Genomic DNA, 26145 nt, shown 5'->3' with positions numbered 1-26145 from the left:
CTGGGTACCACTTCTATTGCTTTAATGCCAGAGTGTTTAAAGCTCACCTGCTGCTCCCAGAAATGACTTCCTCGGGGCCATTTCTTAGGGATGGGACAGATGAGTCAAAGAATGTAGCCAGACCCAGAACAGCATCGCCTGCCCAAGCAGGGTATCTCATCTGTGCATTAGGCAGACTTGTACCTGCCACCGAGGACCTTGGCTCTCCTCTGCCCATCCTTTTGAGCATACATATGCTTTTTTAACTAAAAGCCACCCCACGGCTCTGGTGCCTGGCAGGTGCAGTCTTGCCCACTGTCCTATTGTTAGGGCAGTCCCTGAGGCCAAGAAGAGCAGAAAGCAGGGAATGATTCAGGTGGCCAGTACCTGCAGTGGATAATCAAGGACAGGAATTTCTTCCTCATCTGTGGGTCCGAACTGACACCGTGTGGCTGAGAATCGGAGTGCTATGGTCACTGCCAGTTTCAGGTTGGTCACAGAGAAGCCAATAATGGTGATGCGTCCTGAGGACAGGACGCCCAAGGATGCTCTGAAACGCCACCGGCCATCCTGGGGAAGAAAAGCAGTGTCTAATGTCAGCCAGACATTGTGCAGCCTCTGAGAACGTCCCAAAGATGAAGGTGTACCCCAAAGAGGAGAGGGATCCCAACTTGCCCAGGGAGGGAGCTCTGAGGAGAGGAGCACTGTGACTGAGCTGTGATCTGTCCACCTGAGGGCCTGCCTTTTCCTGCATGGGCATCAGAATGAACGGTGGCCCAGTATGGGGCTCCACGTCCACCGGGCACTCTGCTGGTGCAATGGCTCCTGGGGGCCCAGTGTTCCAGCCTCACTGTCAACAGCATGGCCGTCCTGCTTGTCACTGTTTGGCAGGAGCTGTGCTCAGGTCCCTTGGCGGTACTGTGGGACAGCCTGATGTCCTTGCCCGCTGTCCCCTGCTACCGTCTGGGGTTACTGCTTGGATCCTTCTTCCAAAACAGTGTAGTGTGGATAAGACAGTCTCCCAACAGGGAACATCTGTCACAACCTCGTGTAGAGAAGACAGTTTTGTTGGCACTAAAAATGTTTAAATTTGCCAGGTGATGGTGGTGCAGGCCTTTAATCCTAGCACGTGTGAGACTGAGGCAGAGGCAGGCAGATCTCCAAGTTCCAGACAGGCCTCGTCTACAGAGTGAGTTCCAGGATGGCCACTCCAGGTACATCACAGAGAAAACAAAACAAAACAAAAGTTCAAATTCAGTGGCACCCCGAGGAGCAGAGGGAACAGTGGCAGCTGCTCACCTGTGCCTGGCAGCATGATTTCTGCACCTTCTCTCTAATGACTCCATTTCCCCCTGGTGTCAGTAGACAGCTTTTCCTTACCTTCCTCTTTCAGCAGTCTCTCCCTCTCCAGCTGGGGAAACTTGTCTGTCACCTCTCTGAACCCTACTGTGGTAGGCAGGCCACTCACCTTACCAGAACCTTCCTCTGCCTTCTTTCTTTCAGGACTTTCACATCATGGTAAATTTTAATTGGTCGTTTTCATATTATTCTTATATGTGCCTTATGTGGCTTCTTAGCTCACAAGGTTAATTTCTCTCCAGTAACTTTTTTGTATTCATTCTTGCTTTTCCACCAGATGAAGGGTGAGAGTTGTCTGAGGAATGTCCTTCCTGGGAGTACCCCCGGGACATCTCCTCCTGGAGTTCTGTTCTCAGGGTCAGCCACCTGCCCGTGTGTGTGCTCACCACTCCCCAGAGCTGTGCTGTGGGATGCCCCATGGCTCATCTCTATCCATATACTCTGACCACTCTAGGTTATCACCACATCTGGTTATCCCAGCTATACACAGCTTTTCAAGTGACCCTCCTTGCTGCTATTAGTGAAAATGGCCCCATAGGCTCATTTGTTTGAATACTGTCCATGGAACTGTTTGGGAAGGATGGCCCTGTTGGAAGAGGTGTGTCACACTGAGGGGGCAGGCTTTGGGCTTCAAAACACTCACACCATTCCTGGTGTGTCTCTCCCTTTCTTGTGAACCAAGATGTAAGCTCTCAGCTATTCCTGCTGCCATGCCTTTGCTCGGCCCCCAGACTCTAACCCTTTGAAACCACATGTTTCGAATTAAACACTCTTTTATAAGTTACCTTGGCCATGGTGTTTAATCACAGCAATGGTAACCAAGACATCTATATGATCTGGGAGAGCAGTCCCCTACCCAAGAAGACATGGATACCTAGGTATAGTCAGAAAATGCTGCCAGATTCTGGCCACCCCTACCCACCAACACTGTGGCTAAGCTCCTTCTCTGTTGAGGGCACCAAACTCAACAAAGACTGGTTGGTGTGTGAGGTACCTAGGGCCAGCTTCTCCTGGGGTGATCTCCAACACACAGAGACAGACACTTGAGAAATTCTGTCCACAGATACCAACAGCCCACTGGTACCTTAAATGGGGTGCTGTAGGTGCCCTCGGAGGTGACATTCCCAGTCCGGTCCAGGAGGCTCTGACGAGGAATCCGAACTTTGTGGAACATGGCAAATCTGTGCAGGGGAAAAGGTGGGCTTATATCATGCAAGTCCCACAAGAGCATGTCACATGGTTCCTGGGCTTTCCTCTTCTCCCCAAGAGCAGCTGAAGGTAACATCACCCCCACAGACAAGGTGCATGTGTAATGGGGCCATGTGTGGACCATCACTGCTGAGCTCTTTATTCCCCGGGATGGAGGTGCTCCCACATCACTGGAGAAGAGAAGCTCCATGCCCACTACCCACTTGTGCACAGCTGCGGCCACACACCTGACGGGGGACTGACATCACTGCACCCCACACTTCAACCTCAATTCAGAATTCCCAGTACAGAGGGATAAAACCAGCACATGGTGGTTTAAAATGCTAAATGAAGCCAAAGAGCCTACAGCCCGGTCCACTGATTGGGAACAGTGGTCTGCTTCCCCTGAGCAGCTAGGAAGAGGGTATACCAGGCGTTGCTAGGGACACCGGGCACTGACAATCCAAGACATTTTGCAGTGGTAAAGTTTGTGGAAAGCTACAAATCTATGTCAACTGCAAAATAAAACACACTTGAAAACCTATAGCAGCGAGTCTGGTGGCTGAGATGCTGCGCATACACAGAAGACCTCATCAGTCACCGGCAACCATCTGCGATGACGGGAGGCAGCCTGGGGCTCCTCGCCCGCATCTGACCTCCTTTAGCCCCTGGCTGGAGGCAGCCTCCCTCCACCTGAGTCGCCCTCACTGAACAGCAGGCAAAAACAAAGTATTTCACAAAGGACTCACCCTGCTCGAGACTACCATGCTTGCTACAGCTGCACCTGACCCAGATCCCTGAGGCCTTCCCCACCTCTTCCCTGAGAACCATGGGTCTTCCTCTGAGGGAAGCAAGCTGCCATCTCCTCTAGGAAGTCAACACAATTTCCTGCCCATTCTGCAAAGATCACAAGACAGATCCCTCATCTCCAGGACACCAATGGGTAGTCCTATTCAGAATGATTACTCGGTTGTCCCTGTTCCCCACTGAGCTGGTTTCCTGCAGCAGATTCTTGGAGCGGTTATGTTTTTCTACAAGTCTACAGTGCCTGGTCCCTACCAGGAACTTAGTAAAAAGGAACAGAGGTGCTGGGGTAGGAGGGAATCCTCCAAGGAGAAGGAGCCCCAAAGACCATGTCCCAGAAGACACAGTAGCCCTTCCCAGTTCCCACAGAACAGAGCTAAGAAGAGCCCTTGGGTGACAGATCTGGATACAGTGCACCCAGCTAACAGAGCGTGCTGTGTCTGGCAGCCACCTGGCCTGCGCCCAGCCTACAGGCCGCACACAATGCCCCATTTTTAAGAAAACCCAGCCTGAGCGCCAAGCCCGAGGTGCTCCATCTGTTTACGTGAAAGCCAAGGAATGCTTTTCAAGTCCAGTGTTGTCAACGGAACGCACTTTTTAAGGAGTGGAAAATCTTCCCCCTTTCTGCCACAGAGGTAGAACGAGTCTGGACACACTGGTGCTTGTGAAGTTCCCACTCTAGTGTTGGAAAACCTCACACATGCTCTTCAGGTCACTTTTTTATTCACAGAAATGGTCAAAGGGGTCCAATTGGTGGGTGATGGGCACACCACAATCGTGGTCTCTAGAGGGCAGGGGATACGTGTGCAGCAGAGTGCGACGGTGTGACACAGGGAGTGTGGGGCACAAGGCACGCGCGTGCATGTATGTGTGATATGGGATGGGTGTGCTACATGGGGGATGGGAAGGTGAAGCAGGTGTGTGTATGGGGGTATTTGGATGGGGGCTGTGGAGGCTTAGTGTGTGTGTGAGTGTAAGAGAACAGCAGGACGGTGACACGGACACCTTTATGACCTAAGGCCAGCGTTACGGGAAAGACGAGTGAGGGGCTAGCGAGAGTGTCATAAGCACGTAACGCAGGACACGCATATAACATGGGGCGTGTGGGATGAGTGTGGCAGGTGTGTTGGAAGGGTGTAGAGAGTGTGTGTGTGTCATATAACCTCCGCCCTGGGTGTCCTGCTGAAAATTCCAGCAACTTCCTTCTCTGGGCCCCCCCTTGAGAAGACCAGTGCAGCCCCACCTGGAGCAGATCCTAATCCAGGGCTCCTCAGCCTCTTCAGAGAGGACTCCACAGGCCCCAAGGCCCGGCCTCATTATGATAACTACTGTGGAGTTGGGCTCAGTGTCTTCTGGAAAGATCCTTGTCTTTAGAAGGTTTGATTGAAAGTGCTCCGGGCAGCTGATGCTGCTCTGGATTCCTAGACAGTCCTGACCCCTTCGGGGAGTCTCACAAAAGGACAAAAGTTCACTTAGAAATGGACCCCAGTTTAAAAGCAGCACTACAATTTAAGAGAGAGAGAGAGAGAGAGAGAGAGAGAGAGAGAGAGAGAGAGATAGAGAGAGAGAGAAGCAAGCAGCACTAACTTATAGTGCTGCTCTTTGAATTGAGGCCTAACACCAGCGGAGCAGCCACTCAGTCCTGGAGCTCTGGCGTCCTCTGCTGGTAGCCTGTGGTCAGTGCAGGCAGGAAGCTTAGTTTAGTTTCTTCCAAGAACTCAGTGGCCTTCTGCTGTGACCAAGCATGACAGAGAGGGCACAACAGGTCACTGGACTGGTTTGCTTTGCTGGAACAGCTGCTCAGGCTGCCCTGCAGTGTGTCCATGGTGACGCTCAGCCGAGTCTCTGCCATACCTGTACGCTGAGGCTCGTGTTAACGTCTGATTTGGTGCCTGTGAGACCCGTTCCAGGACACTGTCCACTCCCTAAAAAACAGGAGCTGCCTTGATGGGCCAAGTTCAAACTCTCTGTTATGTCCCAAAGTTACTCTAACTGCTCTAATCTGTAGACCAGGAAGAGAAGCAGACAGAGGCCCTGGGACCACTGGCTACATGTTACAATACTCCCCAGCACAAGCCAAGGTCAGCCAGGCTGCACAGAGCCCTCAGTGGGGGAGGGGAGAACACGACATGGGGGGACGATGACACAGGTCTGTGACTTCTGAGCCCTGATCTTTCTCCTTAAGCTGATACTGCTAGGTACTGGTGCTTCTGGCCCCCTCTACACCGCCTGAGGCCGGCCTGCAGAGTCAGGAGGCCTGAGTCCTCCCCTGGTCCTGCCCCAGCCTTCTGGTAATGGGCAGACAGGGGAGTGTCCAGGATAACCTTAGGAAGCACCTGGTACAGGTCAGGATCTCTCTTGGGAGGTGGCTAGACTCAGTAGCCAGACACAGCAGCTGCCTGAGGTAACGCTGAGAGCCTAAACACACAGAACTGAGGTAGACAAACATACTTAACACAGCACAGGACTCAATGCTTGGGGATGCCCTATTTGGCCTCTTCCACAGTCGAGTTACCTTGTGGGCAGAGAGGGGTCTAAGTGCACTGGGCCAGGCATCCTGTAGCTGGGTGGAACGTGCAGACACTGACCCGGAGGAACACAGGAAAGCGACCTAGGCTGCTGGCAGCTCCCTTGAGGGCTAGGCATAGAAGAAGCTGGGCTAGAAATGGTAGGGATGGCAGTGAGCCCTACTCTGTTAGATGCCACTCAGCTGCTGCCAACCTGGGTCTCAAAGACAGATGTTCAGAGGCACTGAGAACTGATGTGTATATGTGTTGCTTCTACTGGTTGATTAATAAAGCTATTTCAGCCAATGGCTTAGCAGAGCAAAGCCAGGCAGGAAATCTGAGCAGAGATAAAGATAGAGAGTAGGTGGAGTCAAGGAGACACCTGTAGCTGTCGAAGGAGACAGACGCCGGAACCTTACCACAGTCCCACAGTGATACACAGATGAATAGAAATGGATTAAGATGTAAGAGCTAGTTAAGAAATGCCTAGGTGACTGGCCAAACAGTGTTGTAATTAATATAGTTTCTGTGTGATTATTCAGGTCTGGGCAGCCAGAAAACGAACGAGCAGTCTCTGTTTACAGAGAACCCTTGGGAGCTGGCTTCACTACTGTTCCTCCATCTGGGACATGACAAACCTCAGGCCACCCAGCTGTCGTACCATGGGAACTCAGCCTGGTTAAGGAATAGCAAAGGTCCTTCCGGGCTCAGCCCAGCCCATGGTATTCACTCCCATCCGAGTGTTCAATGCACACGGCTACAGATCAACCCTGCTTCCAAGCGGCCCTAGGATGGGAGACAAAGGCACTTCCCTGACCATCGTGCGCCCAGCACTTTGCCAATTGCTGCCTCAGAGATTCAAAGTGAATATTCATGGCAGACTCCACAGTGGACAACTAAGGCCAACCACCAGGAAACCTCACAGAGGAAGGAAGGGCCTCCCAGCCTGAGGTTTCCTCAGGCAGCAGGGGGAAGCCCTAGACTAACCTGGGAGCTTGCAAAGCCACACTGTGAGAAGCTGACCCACAGGGTGCTAGGGCAAGGCAAACCTCTCGGAATTGAGACCATACAGACCATTGTTGCTACTCAAAGAAGTGCAGTGGTGGGGCCTTCCAAAGCCAACCCAGGCCCTGAGACACCCACGCTCCTGAGTGAGTGTGGCACTGGCAGCCAGCTCCAGCCTGCGGGAGCCCCAGGGAGGTAGCATCTGTCTGATGAGGCCAGTGGCACTCACCCATTATCCAGGCCATTCTGCCCCAGCTTCTTCCCTATGTCACCGACCATCACCCCCGGCATGGGAAGCAGAGTCTTCGGGTCCCGAATCTGTACAAAGCCATGAGGAATAATAGCCAGTTAGTGTTTCAGCGGACAAGGCGGCATGTCCAGACAAAACGACCATTTTCAGGGGCAACTCTAGATAGCTCTGAGTCATACCGGGTCCCCTGGAGTGATATGTCCAGGAGATGGAGTTTTCTGTGGAAAATGGGCCTCTGCAGCTGTCATAAGGCAGAGCCCTCAACACAAGATCACCTGAACTTCTGGATGGGCCCTAAATCCATGATAGGTATCCTTACAAAAGGTGACAGACTCAGAGAGGGGCAGAAGCTGGTATGACATGGCGACCAGTGGATAAAGCCAGCAGCTGGGGACGGCAGGAATGAGCATCCTGAGCCATCAAGGAATATGCTCTCGAGCCCAGTGGCTCTCCTGACTTAGACAAGCAGCACAGGGTGAGGTGGGGGCCCACACTGTTTAGGGGAAGTGCAGAGATCCTGTTCATGCCTCAGACAGAGGACCTGCAGGATACTCCAGTATAACGACAAAATGGCTGTGCACACGTGCTGTGGGAAGGCCAACCAGGACAAGCTATGCCGATCTCATCTCCCCAGAGGGTGCCCACTAAACAGTCCCTACAGGAATGCGGGCATGACTGGCTATAAACTCTTGACCCAGGGGCTCCGCCAAAAAAGCCAGGTTTCATTCCGCATGAAGCAGGACTGCCAACCATAAAGCAGAGGCCCCACTGCCTCCCTTCCCCTCAAGGGGATGGGGACAATGTCTAGAGATGCTGTTGCTCTAGATGGCAGACACTGATGGCACACAGTAGTGAGGACCAACCACGGATCTGCCTACCCACCCGGAAAATACATCTAATTCCAGAAGGCCAGAAGCATTTGGGTGGGACAGTCCAGGGTACAGTATGGGCTTAGCATGTGGGAGACCTTGGGTCCAAACCCCAGAACCAAGAGGGAAAAATAGGGAGGAAGAGTGGGTAGGTTGAATCTAGGCTTCTAGTGACTTTATATGAGTCACTAGCTTTTTATTTTGTGGATCTGATTTTATTTAACTTTAATATATATAATAGTAAGGCTACAGCTCAAACATAGGCATCTTTTAATTTTCTATAATCTTTCAGTAAAGATTTAGATGCAAACATTTTGGAAACCTTTTGAAATAAATGCCATAAGAACTGAACAAGTTGAGAGACAGTAGAGATGACCAGGAAATGTCAAGGTTTGGATTCCGGTCCCCAGAGCTAAATGGTCTTCAGCCCATGGTGTGGTGGGGAGGTGGGACACGGTATGTCTTTTAAAGGACAAAGCGTGTTCCTTAAGAGGTTACTGAGACCCTGGCCACTTCCTGTTTCTTCTCAGGCACAGCTTATTCAGCTTCACACTCCTGTCAGGATACCTGGGCTGCCACAGGCCTACGGCAGCACCAGAGCCAGGAGGCCATGGACGGACACCCCAAAACTGAGACTGTTTAACCCTCTCCTCCTTTGAAGTTACTGTGTTAGGAATTTTGTTACCACAGCAGAAAGCTAACATGGGAGCAACTAACAGGGCAAAAACAGTTGGCAGTGTTCAAACAATCAAACTAACAAGCCCACTAGTGGGGCCTGGAAGGATGGCTCAGTAGTTCTTGCAGAAAACACGGGTTTGGTTCCCAACACCACATCAGGCAGCTCACAACCAACCCACTTCCAGCTCTATGGCACCAAACGCCCTCTTCTGGCCAACACAGGGATTGCATGTACATGGAGCACAGTACTCAGCCATACATATAAAATAAAAATAAGTAAATCTTTATATATATATATATATATATATATGGCTGGTGCCAGTTTCCAGTTCATCTGGAAAAAATTCCAAATGAAAAGCAAAAAATACCTAAGGCCATGCTTAACTCATAAATATCAATTGTGCAAATTCACCTATCCATTTCCCATGGTATGTGCAAGACTGTCAATCCTGCAGGGCAGCATGGACTGTGCCCTCTATACAGGTGCTCTGCAGAAGAGGGATGGTGAGGTGCCCTGAGTGCGGATGCTCTGCTGGAGGGGGATGCTGAGATGTCACTGAGTGCGGATGCTCTGCTGGAGGGGGATGCTGAGATGTCACTGAGTGCGGATGCTCTGCTGGAGGGGGTGCTGACTTACCACTGAGCTCCTCTTACAACAGTTGTTTTTTCTGATTTTTGAGACAGAATCTACTACCTAGGCCAGATCTGCCTCGGTCTCACAATCCTGCCTCAGTCTCCTGAGCGCTACTGACGTGTGACATGGTGACAGACTGCCGGGTGCTTAGCACCACTCAGAGACTCTAGCAGCATTGCAGCCCTGTGGTCTAAAATTGAGGCATGCTACAGGAAGCCAGTGCCTGCACAAGCGTCTTTAACAGCAGTACAAGTCTGTGCTTGACAGCACCGTACCTGTGGCTACAGGTAACTGTCTCCCTGGGGACAGCCCCACCCAGGGCTTACCTGCACCAGGAAGGAATGCAGTCCATGGCACCGGCCATCCGGCATGTAAAGCTGAGCAAACACCACCGCATGAGTTGCTGTTTTGCCCATGTTGCCCACCCAAAATTTGGCAGCCTCGAAATCCGGGGAATGTAAGATGAACTCCTGTGAAGGGAGATGGTGACTTTGAAGTCAGCAACCGAGACCAGAGAATGGCTTGTCCTCGCAGCGGGCTGATGCCTAGGCTCCAAGCCTCTGAGCCAACAGCAAGAATGGACTCAACATTGTCTTCCTGTGTGGGCCAAGCTGACTTATTTTTGTCCCAGGGTCACCTTACAGAGGACATGGAAAATGAGGCTTGGTCTCTCACACGATGAACTGCTGGCTGGCACTTTGCCCGCGGAGGCTGACACTGGCCACATCCTGCCAGCAGAGGTGTGCCACATTCTCTCCCGAAAGCTAATTAACGGGGCCTGCTTTCCCTTTGTTGCCCTGACTATGGGCACCTGCAAAGAGCATCAGCCTTGGAAAGGGCCTTTGGGAATGGATAAGGGAGGCATAAACTGGTGCATGAGCTGGGGCCACATGTCCCTGGCACGGATGTGAGGCAACTTCTGGTTCTGTTGAGTCAGTGACTGCCCCACAGCCTAAGGTATGGCCCTGGAATCCTTTGCAACCAGTCAGCATGGGCTTCCCACCCACAGAAGAACCATTGAAGCCACAGGCACCAGAGTACAGTGGGAGCAGACAAGGCCAAGGAGGCAGAAAGACCAAGAGCAGGTCAAGAAGCAGGCAAGAAACCATGAAGATCTATGTGCTGGCAGGTATGACAAAGTACACGGCGGTCCCTTTCTTGCTTGTCCCTGCCCTGGCAGGGCTGCACATTGTACGATCCATCCCATTCTACCACAAAGCAGTTCAGGCTGGAGCCCACAGTCAGCCATGTGGATGAATGGGCAGTGAGCAAGAGCTGAACACCGAGCTCATTTCTGCATGCGGACCCTCTCGATCACACCCCAGCTAATGGAGAGGGCGAGGCTTCCAACAGCACACAAAGGAAGGTGGTGGCAGAGCACGATCCTCAGACAAGGGGAGAAGGGGGCTTCCACACCCCATTCACTCAGCATGGAAGGCAAAGGCTTCATGCCTCAGCACAAGGCATGCTCTCAGAGGCATCTGACAGAGACCTCTAGTAAGAGTGTGTAAGGGGACAACACTCTTGATTAATTATCGTTCACAACATTTCATGTGCTCCACAGGGTTCAGGGGAATCCAGAACCTACCTGGGTGGCAGGATCGTAGTGAGCTGTCGTCCGCATGGCCTTGGTGTTACTCCCATGACTCAGTTCAGTCAGAGCAAAACAGCCAAAAATCTGAACATTAAAGCACAAAGTGACACCAGGTGAGAGATGCGTTCCTGTGTGTAGTCCTGCGGGGATCTTTCCACCATGATCCCTGGAAGACCAAAGCCAGGAGCCCGGGCACACTTCTCCCTGCCTCTGCAGGCAGACGATGGCACGACTGAGCTACCCTGCTGCACTGGATACCATTCCCACCTGCTGGCAGCAGCCTAGGTTGAGAATAGGCGGTGAAGACTTTTACAGCCAGAGGAGGCCTCGGGGGCATTCAGGAAGACAGGAGAGCTAAGTCCACAACCAGACAGAGAGGGTAAGGCAGCGCGCCAGCCTGAGGGCACTCAGAGAAGCAGGGCCTGGCCTCCCAGGGGTCTCCTGTGGCCTGCCTGTCCACGGGTAAGAATGGTGATGGCTGGCCACGGCTCACCGTGGCCGACTCACCTCCAGGTTATACATCTTTTCAAGGTACTTGAAGCCCAGCTCAGAGGCAGAATTGAACAGTGCGGATCCAAACACCTGAAATGTAACACAGATGGGGGTGGGGGTGCGGGTGGGTGCAGCCAGCCGCTCCTGGCTCAGGGCAGGCACACCTCACACCTACCCCACACCCTCTTTACCTTATATCTCTTCCTACTGAACTACTGAATGAATATATTTTATCCAAGAACCCATGGGTGTAAATTTGCACCAAAAGCCAAAAATCTTGTCACTGACTCTAAGTTCTGAATATTTTTGGAACCAGGTGGCTGTGGTTTGTGTCTGATGCGTGTGGCCTTGTGTGGACATGGGTTCCCTGCTCTCTACCACACACTCACCAAAAAGTGGAGGACACATTTGGTAGCCAGGGACCAGTCGTACATGCCCAGGCTGTTAAGCAACACCGGGATCTTCATGAAATTCTTAAACAGTTCATCCGCGCAGAAGAAGTCATACTCGAAGATCCGCTTACAGCGAAGGAAGTTCAGTTCCCGTTGCTTATCTAGCGGCAGATCAGTCCCAGGGGAGCGGGCAAAGAGAGGGTCATTCTCCAGAGTCTTGAAGATGGTTTCCTGTAAACACAGGGCATGGGTGTCAACCTGAAGGCCAAAGGTGAGGTTTCAGGTGCTCTTACACATTTGGTTTCTCTCAGTGCCATGGCTGCCTGGCACCTAGTCTGATCCACAATCCCCCAGATGAAGACGTCCATCCCAGCTGAGAAGAGGACATAGGAATTCCAAGATCTTGTCCAATCCTTCCTTCTGGCATCCTGGGGCCCATCTTTGGGTAAGAGGAGACAGGCCACACTGTCCCAAGAACTATCCATACCACAGAGATATGAGGGCCGGAAAGGTCACTTCTGTCAGGGAATAAAGACACAGCCAGACTCCACGTGACCTCACCTTGAACTCGAGCACATCCTGGTCGTCCCAGAAGAGCAGCAGCTCCTTGGAGCTGAAGGAGGCTCTTGCTCGGTAGACACTAAGCGGGCCCTTGGGGATGTCTGGCCATAAGGCACTGTCTCTTCCTTCTGCTGTAGATCCCATGGTACTGTCAACCTGCACAAGAACCAAACTGCCGCATGACGCCATTGCGAACAGCCACACCATGTCAGAACAAGAGCAAAGTCAATGGCTCTAAAGCAAAAGTAGCCAAGTGGTAAAGCATCAACATGGAGGCACCAATGTCCAAAAGAGAGGGTGAGGCAGTACCCCCCTCCTGGACTGCACTCCTGAACAGTGAGGACATGGGCGGAGCTGAGCCATCTGCGGAGGGAGTGGGAAGAGGGCCAAAGTAAACAGGCTGTGATAAACCAGGTAGCTGTGGACAGTCCATCCTGAGGACACTATGGTCTTTGGAGTAGCAGGAAGTTCAGGTCCCTCATGGATCATTAGGCCCAGAGCCAGGGAGCTTCCCCTCTGGAATCTGGCTGCTTACAACACACGATGTCCCTGCTCACCTGGACACAGGCCCACTGGACACAGAAGTCGAGACTACTGTCGGTCTGTACTCAGTACTTAGGCATCCCACTCACAGAGCAGGTAGGTGCTTTTCACCAAAGAACCGTTCTGGAATTCTCTGGATAAACTGGGTCTTCTTCCAGAGACCCAACTCATCATGGCATAGAGGCAAAGGGCCTATGCTCTGGCCAACAAGAATCTGAGAGCCAAATCCAGGCAAGGAGACCCAAACACCTTTGGGATCTGCTGAGGTGACTGTTCAAACGGTCTAGGACTGGATTTCAGGTGGTGGTCACAGTGCTGGCAATGTTTTCCTGTGACAGGGAAAGCAGGGGCATAGCATGGCTGAGCACCTGCCCTCACAGATCAAGTCCTACAAGACCTTCCCTAATTCTGAGCCAAGAAGGCTGTCCCCACAGAAACATAGGCCACTAAATCCAAGGCCAGACGGAGGAAACACAGAGATGAAAGCAAGGGCCCAAAGGAGAGGCGAGGGAAGGACAACAGAATGAGTTTCTGGAACAAAAACTACGTCCTGGTAAAGACTGACAGGACTGGAAAACTTCTACCACCTGTTCCCAGGAAAAGAGAAAGCTTGGATTCTGGCCAGGAGACAGAGGACAGGGACATCAGGACCCCCATACACCAGGGGCACTGTAGGAACACAGAAGCAGGAGTCAGCCCACAGAGGCAGTAAGGGGAAAGAGGCCATGGAGAAAACATGCACTACAGTGGAAGAAGACACAAGGTAAAAAGGGAATGAAGAGGTTAAAACAACGGAGTCAGGACTGGAGAGAATGCCCAGTATTTAAAAGGGCTTACAGTTCTTGCATAGGACATAGATTTGGTTTCTAGCACCTATCTGAGCTTACAAGTGTCTCCACTTCCTGGGCATCTAACACGTCTCTGAACTCCTTGGGCTCCGGCACACATGTGGTTCACAGACATATATTCAGGCACACACACACACACAAAGATAAATATTAAAACAAGCAAACAATGAAGGTAGCAACACTAAGGATAGAGACACAGATGCCTGCTACTGGGTTCGAGACAGACTCGTGACTGGCGAGAGGCAAGAAGACTCCAAGAAACAAGGCCAGTGGCAGGGAGCAGTAGCCAGTTTCCACGAGACTTCTCCCTGTTAGGGAAACACAGCTGGGCACTGCTGCTTGCTACATATTCTTGCTTCAAACACATTGTTTCTAATGCAGACTATTAGAACTAACTACAGTGCAAGTAAGAACGGCTTCTACCAACCCCGACCCAGCTTAGGAAAGACACAAGACAACTCTGTAGATGGGCACGAGTCGTGACCCCCTTTGTGGGCCAACTTACCCTTTCACAGGGATCCCCTAAGACCATCAGAAAACACAGGTACTTATACTATGATTCATTAAGAGTAGCAAAATCAGTTAGAAAGTAGCAATGAAAACAACTTTATGATTAGGGGTCACCACAATATGAGGCAATTTATTAAAGGGTCACAGCATTAGGAAGGTTGAGGAGCACTGCTGTAGATAGGTAACTAAGATTTTGGCAGCTGTAAGGAGAGCTTAATTAATAGCACTTGGAACACCTTCAAGACCCAAATGAGCTACCTGAGGTAATCAGCCTCCCGGCAACACTGGCCAGTAACTCAATGCTAGCAGCTAACATCGGCAACAGAGCCATCAGCAGGGAGAAGCAATGGGGGCTGTGACCACCTAACTGGGTGGAAAGCAGAGGATTTTAGTTTGACAATTCCAGTCCACATAAGCAATCTCCTCTGCCTTCACTGTCTATAATGGTCAAACCTTACTGTCAACTTGACTGGACCTGGAATCTCATTGAAAACTTATTTCTGGGTGCACCTGAGGTTGTTTCTGGAGACATTTAACTGAAGGAGGACCCAAGGTAAACATGGAAACATCATCCCATGGGCTGGGGTTCCATATTAAATTAAAAAAGGGGGGGGCAGGCAAGATGGCTCAGCACTAAAGGCATTTGTTGTCAAGCCTGGAGACCTGAGTTCAATCCTAGAGGCTCACATGGTAGAGGGTGAGAACCAACTTCCCTAGTTTGTTCTATGACTCTCCCACACACACACGTGCATGCTATGGTGGGCACATGAGCCTCTGCCCCAGAGTATAAATGAATAAAACAAATTTTTTTCAAATATAAGGGGTGAGGGTGCAAATGGCTCAGTAGGTTAAAGTGCTGGTCATCAAGGTTGATGCATGGAGTCTGAGCTACATGAGAGGACAGGATCCAACCACACACGCACGCGCGCACACACACACAAACACACACACACACACTACACACACGGTAGGAGGACAGGATCCAACCACATGCGCGCACACACACACTACACACACACACGCTTACACACATGGTAAGAGAAGACAGAATCCAACCACACACACACACACACTACATACATGGTAGGAGAGGACAGAATCCAACCACACACACACACTACACACATGGTAGGAGAGGACAGAATCCAACCACACACACGCACACACACATACACAAATAAATCTCAAAAACGGCCAGCTGAGCATAGCACTTGTCCCTCGCCTGCCATGCTTCCCAGGCGTGATGGACTGTGCCCGTGAGCTGTGAGAGTAAGCAGGGCTTCCTTCCCTCAGTTGTTTTGTCAAGTATTTTGTCACAGCCACAAGAACCATAACTAATGAATTCATATTGTGTTTACAGAACTGGAGAGGTGGCTTGGCGGTTAAGATCCCTGGTCGCTCTTGGAGAGGACCTGGGTTTGGTTCTCAGCACTCATAGCAGCTCACAACCAGCTAGCTCCAGTTCCAGAGGATGGGACATCCTCTCCTGTCCTCTGCAGGCACTGTACCCACATGCTGTATACACACACACAGGTGAACACACACATAAAATAAGTATGTGTGTTGTTGTTGGTTTTTTACTCTTTACTCTTTGTTCTTCTTGCTCTTTACACTTTGGAGGCCCGCCACCCAGCTCCCAAATAAATCCCACACAGAGGCTTAATTCTTACTTATAAACGCCTGGCCTTAGCTTGGCTTGTCTCTGGCCAGTTTTTCTTATCTTAAATTATCCCATCTACCTTTTGCCTCTGGGCTTTTATCTTTCTCTATTTCTGTATACCTTTCTTGATTTCTTTCTCTGTTGCTTGCTGTGTATCTGGGTGGTTGGCCCCTGGTGTCCTCCTCTCCTTGTTCTCTGGCTCCTTCTCTTTCCAGAGTTCTCCTTCTATTTATTCTGCCTGCTAGCCCCGCCTATCCTTTCTCCTGCCTCGCTATTGGCTGTTCAGTTCTTTATTAGACCAGTCAGGTGTTTTAGACAGGCAAAGTAATACATCTTCAGAGAGTTAAACAAACGTCCCACAGCATTAACAAATGTAATACACCTTAAAATAATATTCCACAACATGTGATATATATTATATACATACCACATACATATCTCCCATACCTGTCATGGGTTATACACCTGTAACCCCAGCACTTCTGAGGCAGAGGCAGGAGAATGTGGTGTTAAAGGCCAGCCTTGGTTACTTAGTGAGTCCAAGGCCAGTCTGTAACCACATGAAACCCTGACTTAAAAAACAAAAACAACCCTTGCACATGTTGTCACTTGCTTCTTGTCTAGCATGCCACAGAAATTCGGTGAGAAGCAGCAGTCTTGTCTTTTCAACAATTCTGGAGCTCCACGTAAAAGAACAAGGTTCTCACCTACACAAAAATTATCTCCCCCATTCGCAGATCTACACATACAAACTAGACCCACCAAATTTTTATAAGATGACGGAGGAGCCAATTTCCGTCATCTTAGATTTGCAAAACACTCTTGGATAAGGCATGTGATGGCTAATTCTGATCACCAGCTTGCCTGCATCTACAGTCAACTAAAACACAAGCCTCCGGTTATTCCTGCGAGGGATGCTCTTGTTCAGATCATCTGAAGCAGAAAAGCCCCTTCTGGTGGCACTGCCCAGATAAAGGGAAATGGAAGGAAAGTTTGCATTTTTGCCTGCTTGCTCTCACTCTCACTGGCAAGTTCATCTATCCTGTTGTGGAGGCATTCCTTCCCCAGTATTAGAACCAGCTTCCTCAGGACTCCAACAAAGACTAAAGACCAGGAGCTCCCCAGGAACCTCCCAGGACTACAACTCCCAGGACTGCTGAGCTATCTAGCCTTGTGGACAGAGCAGCTACTGGATTCTTGGCCTTTCAGAATGAGACAGCCATTGTCATACTATCCAGGTCAAATCCTGTAAGCCAATCTAATAAATTATATACACAGTTTACATAAATATATAGATACAGATACAAATACATAGCGAAAGGACGTGAGTCAGCACAGGACACACAAAGATCAAGTTCTCAGTACAAAGGAGATGTATTTGTAGCAGAGTGACAAAGACGGGGGTAGGAGACAAGGGAGGGGGAGACTAGGGGCAAGGGAGGGGGAAGGAATATTTGCCCCAGAGTGACAAAGGACGGCCTCTGGACAGAGAGGACAGATGTGACTCATGGGCAAATAGCAGTTTGTAAAGGGAAAAGGGAAAAGCCCGTGTTAGGATGAGGTATCCAATTAATTTTAATTGGACATGTTAGTTGGGGTTGTCAAAAAGGGGCTTTTGATTGCTGGACTTTGGTATATTCATAGCTGGACCTTAGTGGTCAGTCTCAGGAGGAGGAAGTGGCCAAATAAGGGAATAGACCTTGGTGGCTCGCTCTAGGAATGTAAACAGGTTTTTAGCAGCAGGGAGAAGGGTAAAAGGCAAAACCTGTTGGCAACATGTGTGCCATGCTTGGGCCTGCTAGAGCCCTTCCTTTATATCCATTCTCTCAGTTGTTTCCTTTCGAGAACCCTGACTAATACAGGCCATCGTAGGCAAGAAGAGAAAGTGCATTTCATTTCAATTACAAACACCTGTGGCAAAGGAGCAGCGTGCTATGCAAGATCCCAGAGCCTCATCAACTCCCAAAGGTCCCAGGCCGCCTGAGGTCACCACCACAACTACACCGCAGTACAGCTCTCACCAACAACAGCCCGCAGAGCCAGGCTGTCTTGGCTCCAGTCCCAATAGATACAGTTTACCAGGCCAGTGACCTTAGCCAGTTATTTTACCACCTGCTTCTCGGAAGCAAGGATATGGTCACACAGGACAATGTCTGCCTAGGAGGTTCCTGGGACACAAATCAAGCACTTGAGATGCTTCCTGCACTAAACAGCAGCTTCGATATCATTGTTCACCAGTCTTTCCCTCCATTTAAAATAAAACATGAGGCCTTAGTTTTGGCCTGAAGTCCTCTAAGTACAGCCCCAACAGACCAGACCCAGGCAACACTAACACTGCACACTGCCTTATCAGACTGAAACTTTTCAGGCCGCCTGGGAGATTCCAGTCCACCTGGCCTTATGTGAAGATTTCCTCTGAGTCTTCAACAAAGTAGCTGGGGACTCCACCTTCACGGGTCTGTTCCTCGTCTCTGCTTCCACTTTAAAAACACAGTTTCATGCTGGGCATAATGAACTGCCCTACTGTTCTGACTACTGCCAAGACTCGTGAGCCAGGAGGATCGGGTTCAAGGCCTGCCAGGGCAATTGAGACCGTTAAGGAGAATGAAGGTCTTGGGTATAGATCAGTGGCAGCCGGCTTCCTAAGATTTTGCTAGGTCTGCGGAAAAGCACGAAGAGTATCCTGCCCAGGCCCAGTAGGGAGCAGTCCATAAACACTACAAACAAATTCAATCTACAGCTAACTCTACTCAAATTCTGTCTTAGGATTACTCCCTGCGAAGGGACAGACTCTAAAAGCTGCAGTCACCTCTTTCTCGTACTAAAGAGCATGACCTCGGGACAGGCTGCAAACTCCCCTGTCCTGTCCTGAACCTCCCGAGCCCCGCATTTCCTCACCGCCCGGATCCAGCTTGGGGTCTGCGGTGCTAGTCACCCCGGCGTCCTACGCACATTGGTGATCAGGAGTGTCCTGGTGTCTGAGGGCGGGGCAGGCTGGCGCCGCCTGCCCGACCTCTTCCTACCCATCCTGGAGCGTGACGTCATCCCTCCAAGCCACTCTCCGCCCTTTGCCCCAAGTCTTGGCGAGCTGGTGCCACGTCATCATTCCGTGCCGACCCGTAACCAAGGAAATGCGGATGCCTGCGAAGGCACTGCTCAGATGTGTTTCTGGGTTTGGAGTTACAGGGTTTCGTCCTGGTCGCCCTCGACCGGGTTAGAGCCCTCGAGCTTACTCAGAAACCGCCCTTAGCCGAGGTCAGAGCGGTCCTGTTTTGGTCCAGGCTTCTTGAGACTCTGGGGGGCACTTCCGGGGAAAGTGAGACCGCGGCTCTTTTAAGATACACTTTATCCAGAATTGTTACTAGTTTCCCAAAGGGACCTCCTTACCAGGAACTCCTAGAATAGTGCTCCTGAAAGAGGTCCTCCAACCTCCAGGAGCATTCCCTAGTACATTTGTGCCTGCACACATTACACAATAATAGTAGTGTCTGTGGCAGTGGAGTTGGATGGGTGGGGGAAAGAAAACCGTTGGCTGTCAGTTCTGTGTAGGAGCGGTACCATTGCAGTAGGTAACCATGCAGGGTGGCCTGGCAACCACATATTCCGCCTCCCCTGGCCATGTCGTAGTCCTGTCCTGCCCATCCCCCACCTCCACCCTCACAATTCTCTAGTTCTCTGCCTCTGCCAAGCCCTTCTTCTCGGGACTGCCTCAGCGTGTTTGGATGCCATTGTTTCCGTCTTTATTTAGTTCGGCGGTGGTTGGGTTAAAGATTTGCCCAACCCAGTGTAATGCTGAACTTTTCCTGCAATACCAGCACCAGGGAAGCCAAGGTAGGAGGACAGTAAGTTTCTAGCCAGATTGGCTGACAAACCAAGGTATTGTGAACTAAATAAATCAGTCTGTCATTCTTAGCTCTGACCTGCTGTTCTTCAAGAAAGCTTCAAAAAGCTTGGTAGCTTTTGCCCACCTGTCCTCCAGCTCCTCCCAACTTTATGAACCCCCTCTGAGTCTTAGGACATTGCCTAGCCTGTATGTGACAGAGAACTTCACTGGACATTTGTGTTGAACCCCGGGTGACAATGAGACTGCAGGATGGTGGAGAGAACTGGCCCCGCCTTCCTCAGGTCATCAGAAGAAAAGGGTTGCTTCCTGAGAAGACTGACAAAGGCTGCAGGTGGGCTGGCTCTTTGGACGACTCAGGGAGAGAGGCCTGGCAACCAGCAGACCCCACCCTTGCTCCCTGGTTACTCACTTTTGCTTCCACCTCATTCCACTGCCCTGAAATGCCATCCCCCTTTTCTGTCACTTGTTCTGTTGCTGTCACTGGTAACAGTAATATTAGCACATTTTTGTTAGGTGGTGGTGGTAGTGTATACACACTTGACTGTACATTGTTAAAGTTTGCGCCCACATTCTGCTCACTTGTCTCTTGCCATACCTTCCCTGTCACCACCACAGGAAAAGTGACAGTCACCACAACACTCAGTAGAGGATGTGGAGAGGATTCAGCACCTACTGTGGCTGGCGACAGCCCTGTCGCAACCATTCACATCAGCCCCCTTCTAGTTGTAAACTGTACAGCAGCGGGCAGCCCGAAGGGCGCTGGGTTGGAAGATGCACACACAAATGTCATTGTGAATGTGCCTACTGTGAACCAATGGAGGGAGAAATCCCACTGTAAATCTTATTCAACGCAACGGTTGTCAGCCTGAAAAGAAAAGTAGGCTCACGCTCTCAGGAGTCAAAGAGCTCCTGTGGGACTAGGAGAGCATCGCAACCCAGCCATGAATGGCCTGACTGATCACAGCATAGCTGATGGTCAAGGGACCTAAGGGAATGTCACACAAACCATGTTACAGGGCCTTGCTGCAGGATTGGCTCGTTGGTGAAGACATACAGATGTGTTTATGCGGGCTATTTACCCGGATTGCTGCAATCTCAGGCAATCTTCTCCCCATAAGCCATGCTACAGGCAAACTCGAGTAGAGAGGAGGGAAGTGAAAAGCCTTGCCTTTCGATATGGAAGGCATGGGAACCATGAAAAAGCCCAGAGTGTCAGGGAAAGTATGGGTAGACTTTTGGTCAAGATTCAAAAGAGGAGAAAAAAAACAAAATGCCAAACCACAGATCTGAATTCAGTGAGTTCTTGTATCCCAGGACAAAGGTTGTAATAGGGACACGAGGTCAGAAATGGAAACAGAATCAGTTTAATAAGAAAGGGAAAAGAGCTGGAGAGATGGCTCAGCAGTTAAACAGATCCCCTTATTTATGGGCACTTTATGGTAAGTGCACCCCCCCCCCAAAAAAAGAGATCCAAGGAGGAATGTGTTGCCTGCCTGCCCAGTGGCACCCTCAGAGGGCAGACAGAAAAATTCTTCACCTCCACTATGGCCACACTGGTCTCAGACCCCTGTCTAGCCTTGCTGGTTTCCTTTCCCTAAAGGGTAGGACTTGCATCTCCCAAGAATCCTTGCAGGACATCTCTGCTCTGCAGTTCTCTGGTCACACTTCCTAATCTTGGGACCAGCTATGTGCCATAAAGCATCCTAGCGCTGTGATGTGCGCGTTAACAGTGCCCTTCAGAGGGAGGGGTCAGGAAGCTGTGATGTGCAGGTTAACAGTGCCCTTCAGAGGGAGGGTTCGGGAAGCTGTGATGTGCAGGTTAACAGTGCCCTTCAGAGGGAGGGGACGGGAAGCTGTGATGCGCACGTTAACAGTGCCCTTCAGAGGGAGGGGTCAGGAAGCTGTGATGTGCAGGTTAACAGTGCCCTTCAGAGGGAGGGGACGGGAAGCTGTGATGTGCAGGTTAACAGTGCCCCTTCAGAGGGAGGGGTCGGGAAGCTGTGATGTGCAGGTTAACAGTGCCCCTTCTGGAGGGAGGGGACAGGAAGCTGTGATGTGCAGGTTAACAGTGCCCTTCAGAGGGAGGGGTCAGGAAGCTGTGATGTGCAGGTTGACAGTACCCTTCAGAGGGAGGGGACGGGAAGCTGTGATGTGCAGGTTAACAGTGCCCTTCAGAGGGTGGGGGTCAGGAAGCTGTGATGTGCAGGTTAACAGTGCCCTTCAGAGGGAGGGGTCAGGAAGCTGTGATGTGCAGGTTAACAGTGCCCTTCAGAGGGAGGGGTCAGGAAGCTGTGATGTGCAGGTTAACAGTGCCCTTCAGAGGGAGGGGTCAGGAAGCTGTGATGTGCAGGTTAACAGTGCCCCATCTAGACGGAGGGGACGGGAAGCTGTGATGTGCAGGTTAACAGTGCCCCTTCTAGACGGAGGGGACGGGAAGCTGTGATGTGCAGGTTAACAGTGCTCCTTCTAGAGGGAGGGGACGGGAAGCTGTGATGTGCAGGTTAACAGTGCCCTTCTAGAGAGCAAACAAGATCGGGTATAGAAAGACAGAGCACAACAGCAGCAGCAGGATCTGTGAGGTTCTGGTTAGTGCACGGAGCCCTGCCAGGGGAGGGACAGTTCAGCTGACTCCTAACGAGAGAGACGATCTGGAAATGTTTAATCTAGAAGAAAGGCCCCAAAGCTGGAGTAAGCCTGGCTTGTTTGAAGAATCAAAGACAATGGGACAGGGCTTAGCAGGTGGAAGAAGGTCAAGGAGTTAGGTTGGAAAGGGAGGTGGATGGTTGCTGTACTGAGAGGCGAGAGCCACGGCAGAGTAAACAGACACCCAGTCCAGTAGGATATTTTCCCATAAGAAACCTTCCCAGGACACCAGCCCACATCAGTCAGATGGGTCTTCCTCTTCCCCAGGCGGTGGCTTTAGGATTTCCAAACTTTGTTCCAAACCTAAGCCTGTAGGTTTCTCGGATCTCTTTCATCCCAGGTTACGTGCAGCAGTGAAATAGGCATGTGATGACATACCTGTAATCCCAGCACTCAGGAGGAGGAAGCTGGAGGATCACTAGTTTGAGGTCAGCCTGTGTAGAAATGCAATTGGCCTGGCAGGCGTGACGGTATTGTTTTCATATATGTGTAATTGTGTGTTTGTCTATGCCTGTGAGCATGCACATGTGCATGAATGCAAGTGCACATGGAAGCCAGAAGACGGCATCCACGCCTTTGGAGCTGGAGTTACAGGTGTTTCTGAGCTGCTAGATATTGAACTGGAATCTGAACTCCAGTCCTCATGATTCAGCAGCAAATGTTCTTTTCTTTTGTTTTTATTGTTGATTGTTTTGTTTTTCAAGGAAGGGTTCCCCTGTTTAGCCCTGGCTATCCAGGAGCTCACTCTGTAGACCAGGCTGGTCTTGAACTTGGAGACCTCACTGTCTCTCCCTCCCAAATGCTGTGATTAAAGGCCTGTACCAAGAGGACCCTGCAGAGAAACATGTGCTCTTAACAGCTAAAACATTTCATCATCCCCTAGGAGTGACGATAGTTTTAAAAATTATTACTCCCCTCTCATTTGGCTATCACACCATTGAGAAGATGGTCCCCAGCTAGGCCTTTAAACCCAGGATTCAAGAAACAGAGTTGAGCAGATCTGAGTCTAAGGCCAGCTTGGTCTACGTAGTGAGTTTCAAGTCCCTCAGTTATACAGGAAGATCCCAGCACAACTGTGAGCTTGTGCTTCTAGGTATGTCATTACACCATCATTTAGTTCCTATTTCCCTGCTGTGTGTCAAAACAGCATGAAAGAGACCCAAGAAACCTGCAGGCTTAGGTTTGGAGCAAAGTTTGGAAATCCAGAAGTTACCAACTGGGGAAGAGCAAGAGCCATCCAATTGATGTGGACTGGTGTCCTGGGAAGGGTTCTTTTGGGAAACTGTCCTACTGAACTTTGTGTCTGTTTACACTGCCCTGTGGCTCTCGCCCCTAGCACCACACTTTGCTTTACTGTGAGGCGTATCTTATAAAGTCTCTGCCCCATTTCCCCAAGCCCTGACTTGAGCATCCACCAATTTGGGTCTCTTTAATTTGTTTTGGTAGAGATGGTAGGACATCCAGGCCCTGGTAACATGGCCTATTACAGCTACCAGGGTCCAGGAAACTTTGGTAACAAAAAGACCTTGCCTCAAAAACAGAAACAAAATCCCAAACAACAACAACAACAAATCACTTTATAGTCTAATAGCAACTAAAATGAGGAATGATAGCCAGCTTTATACCAGAAACCCCAAGCCAGCGATACTTCCCCTCCTCCCCCGGAAATACTCATTCCCCCCGGAAACTTTGCCCTTTAATTTTGGCAACACCGACAGATATATACATGAGCCTGTGTTCCCCACTGTGAAAGCGGCAGTGACCTAGGGAAGCATTTTGTTGGGTTCTGGCCCCTTTATTTGGACAGCCGGGTATTCTGGAGTCTGACTTTTGGGAAGAGGCACAGATCATTTCTCTTTAAGTCACTTGTCACTGAGTTTTCTCTCTCAGCACTTTTGAGGCTAAAGGAGCCACACTGAGTCACTAACTTTTCTGTGTTTCTGCACCCCACACACACACATCCCCTCCTCCCCCCACCCCTCCACACACACACATACACACACCTTTTCAGGTTCAACAGATACTGACTTGTTGGCCAGCCTCCTCTGCCAGCTGGCAGCATCTTGGGGACAGTCAGCTTAGCTCTGTATCCCCAGTCCCGCCCACATCTGCAGCTACCTTTGGTCACTGTTGATTTTTGGCCTTTGCAGCACAGCTAAAAACCTTGAATAGATTGGTATTACCATTCAGCAGGCCGAGGCTCTTTTCACTAACTGTACAGAAATCTTGACGAGGCAAAAGGAAAGTTCTTCAAGGGCTGTCTGGGTTTGATGGGTTTTGTAGCTTATGTTAACAGTGAGTTTATGGTAGCACGCAGCATGAGAAGCAAACAGTGGCGCCCTCTAGTGTTCATCTGTGTAGGAGGGACCCTGAGTCATAGCTCTTAAATACAGCCTTTCACAGCGCTAGTGTGACAGCTCCCGGGTGGAGGGTGTCTGAGACCCGTGGCTCTCTGGAATTCTTCAAGCAGCCTAGAGCTGCTTCTCTCTGACTCTTTACAGCCGTCCATCTTCTCTGTACCCTCTCTTTATTCCCGATGTTCTGGTTCCGGCCCTGGCTGCCCTCTGACTTTTCAGCGGCTTCTCTTGCTATGACAACCGGCATGGCTGCCGCCAGTGCCGCGATTTGCTGTTTCTCATACTGTCCTCATTGATGTGGCGGCTGCTACCATCATCAGTTCTCCGCTGCCACCCACTGCCAGCTCCTGCCACCCTCTGCTTCTCCCACAGCTCCTCTCTGTCACTCCCGGGGTGCCGTCATTGCTGCTGCTCCACTGTCACCTTCAGGAGCTGCAATCTGTTCCAGCGGCAGCAGGCAACTGTAATTGTGTGGCTGCTTCAAAGTGTCCATGGAGCAGCCTGAGGGTCACAGTGAAACCCAGAAGCAGCAACGAGGTGAAACTTTTGTCCCCTCAGGTGTTGCCAGCAGGTTGGGAGGTGAGGCTGAGGGGCGAGAACTTGGCTCTCTGGACCACAGAGCAAAGGCGTGCTGTTGGAATGTGCTGAAAGAAAAACACAGCTCTCACCTCAAAGGGAATAAGAGATAGCTTAGTCTGGAGTCAAATATGAGTGACTACGGCTTAAATACTATGTGGTGAGTTTCATGACAGATAGTAACAAATTTCACAAAGTATTTTTAAAATACACTTGCGGGTACCATCAGGTAGGTGGGTTAGAACAATGTGCATGCACGAATGGCTGATGACATTCTTAGCCTTCACGTCGGTTTGTACAACAAATACTTGGTTGGGTAGCCAAGTTATAGCGAAACAGGGACGTCTCTGATGTAGGTTTCTTATGTTTTTGGATGACAGCTTAAGCTTTGGGTTGGCAGAAGTTAATGTTCTACCAAATTAATATATTTCAGAGGTTTTCCTTTTAGTCATAGGAATTTTGGGTCAGACACAGAGACAGGCAATCCACGGCTATGAAAGCGCCAGATAACCATTGTAGATAATGCTGGCTTTGAATCTGCATTCCAACTCTCAACAATCACGAAATTATTTCTAGTCAACCAACCTCGTAGAATTCTCCACGTCGTGTGGCTTTCTGCTGGGACCACCGGTTACTTTGGTTTGCTAAAGTAACAATGCCTCCGCCTCCCCCATACTTCTCTCGGTGTTACCAGCTTTGCCCTGCAAGAGGTAGAACCTATGGGACCAAATTTCATTTTGGGGGCATAAAATGGATATACTGCTCTTAGGAAACTCTTATTCCCACGCAGGAAAGCAAGTCAGAGAGCAAGAGAAGAGGGCCAGTTCTGCACGTTCAGCCAAGCAGGCTCCC

The 26145-nt window shown here is 50.5% G+C and overlaps 1 protein-coding gene across 1 annotated transcript in view; it reads right to left on the bottom strand.

Moving 5' to 3' along the window:
• Positions 1 to 18908, bottom strand: part of Acox3 (acyl-CoA oxidase 3, pristanoyl) — a 32757-nt gene extending 13849 nt beyond the window's left edge. The window contains exons 1-9 of the mRNA XM_057772295.1: positions 18772 to 18908; positions 12313 to 12468; positions 11749 to 11982; positions 11375 to 11449; positions 10862 to 10951; positions 9600 to 9743; positions 7072 to 7160; positions 2423 to 2519; positions 367 to 549 (exon numbers count right to left, since the gene is read on the bottom strand). Coding sequence (XP_057628278.1) covers positions 367 to 549; positions 2423 to 2519; positions 7072 to 7160; positions 9600 to 9743; positions 10862 to 10951; positions 11375 to 11449; positions 11749 to 11982; positions 12313 to 12456 — 1056 coding nt within the window. The 5' untranslated portion in view covers positions 12457 to 12468; positions 18772 to 18908. The remainder of the gene's footprint in view (positions 1 to 366; positions 550 to 2422; positions 2520 to 7071; positions 7161 to 9599; positions 9744 to 10861; positions 10952 to 11374; positions 11450 to 11748; positions 11983 to 12312; positions 12469 to 18771) is intronic.
• Between the last annotated feature and the right edge of the window lie 7237 nt (positions 18909 to 26145).

Source organism: Chionomys nivalis, chromosome 6, assembly GCF_950005125.1.
Source record: "Chionomys nivalis chromosome 6, mChiNiv1.1, whole genome shotgun sequence".
Classification (NCBI taxonomy): Eukaryota; Metazoa; Chordata; class Mammalia; order Rodentia; family Cricetidae; genus Chionomys; species Chionomys nivalis.
This window is presented reverse-complemented; position numbering and strand designations above follow the sequence as displayed.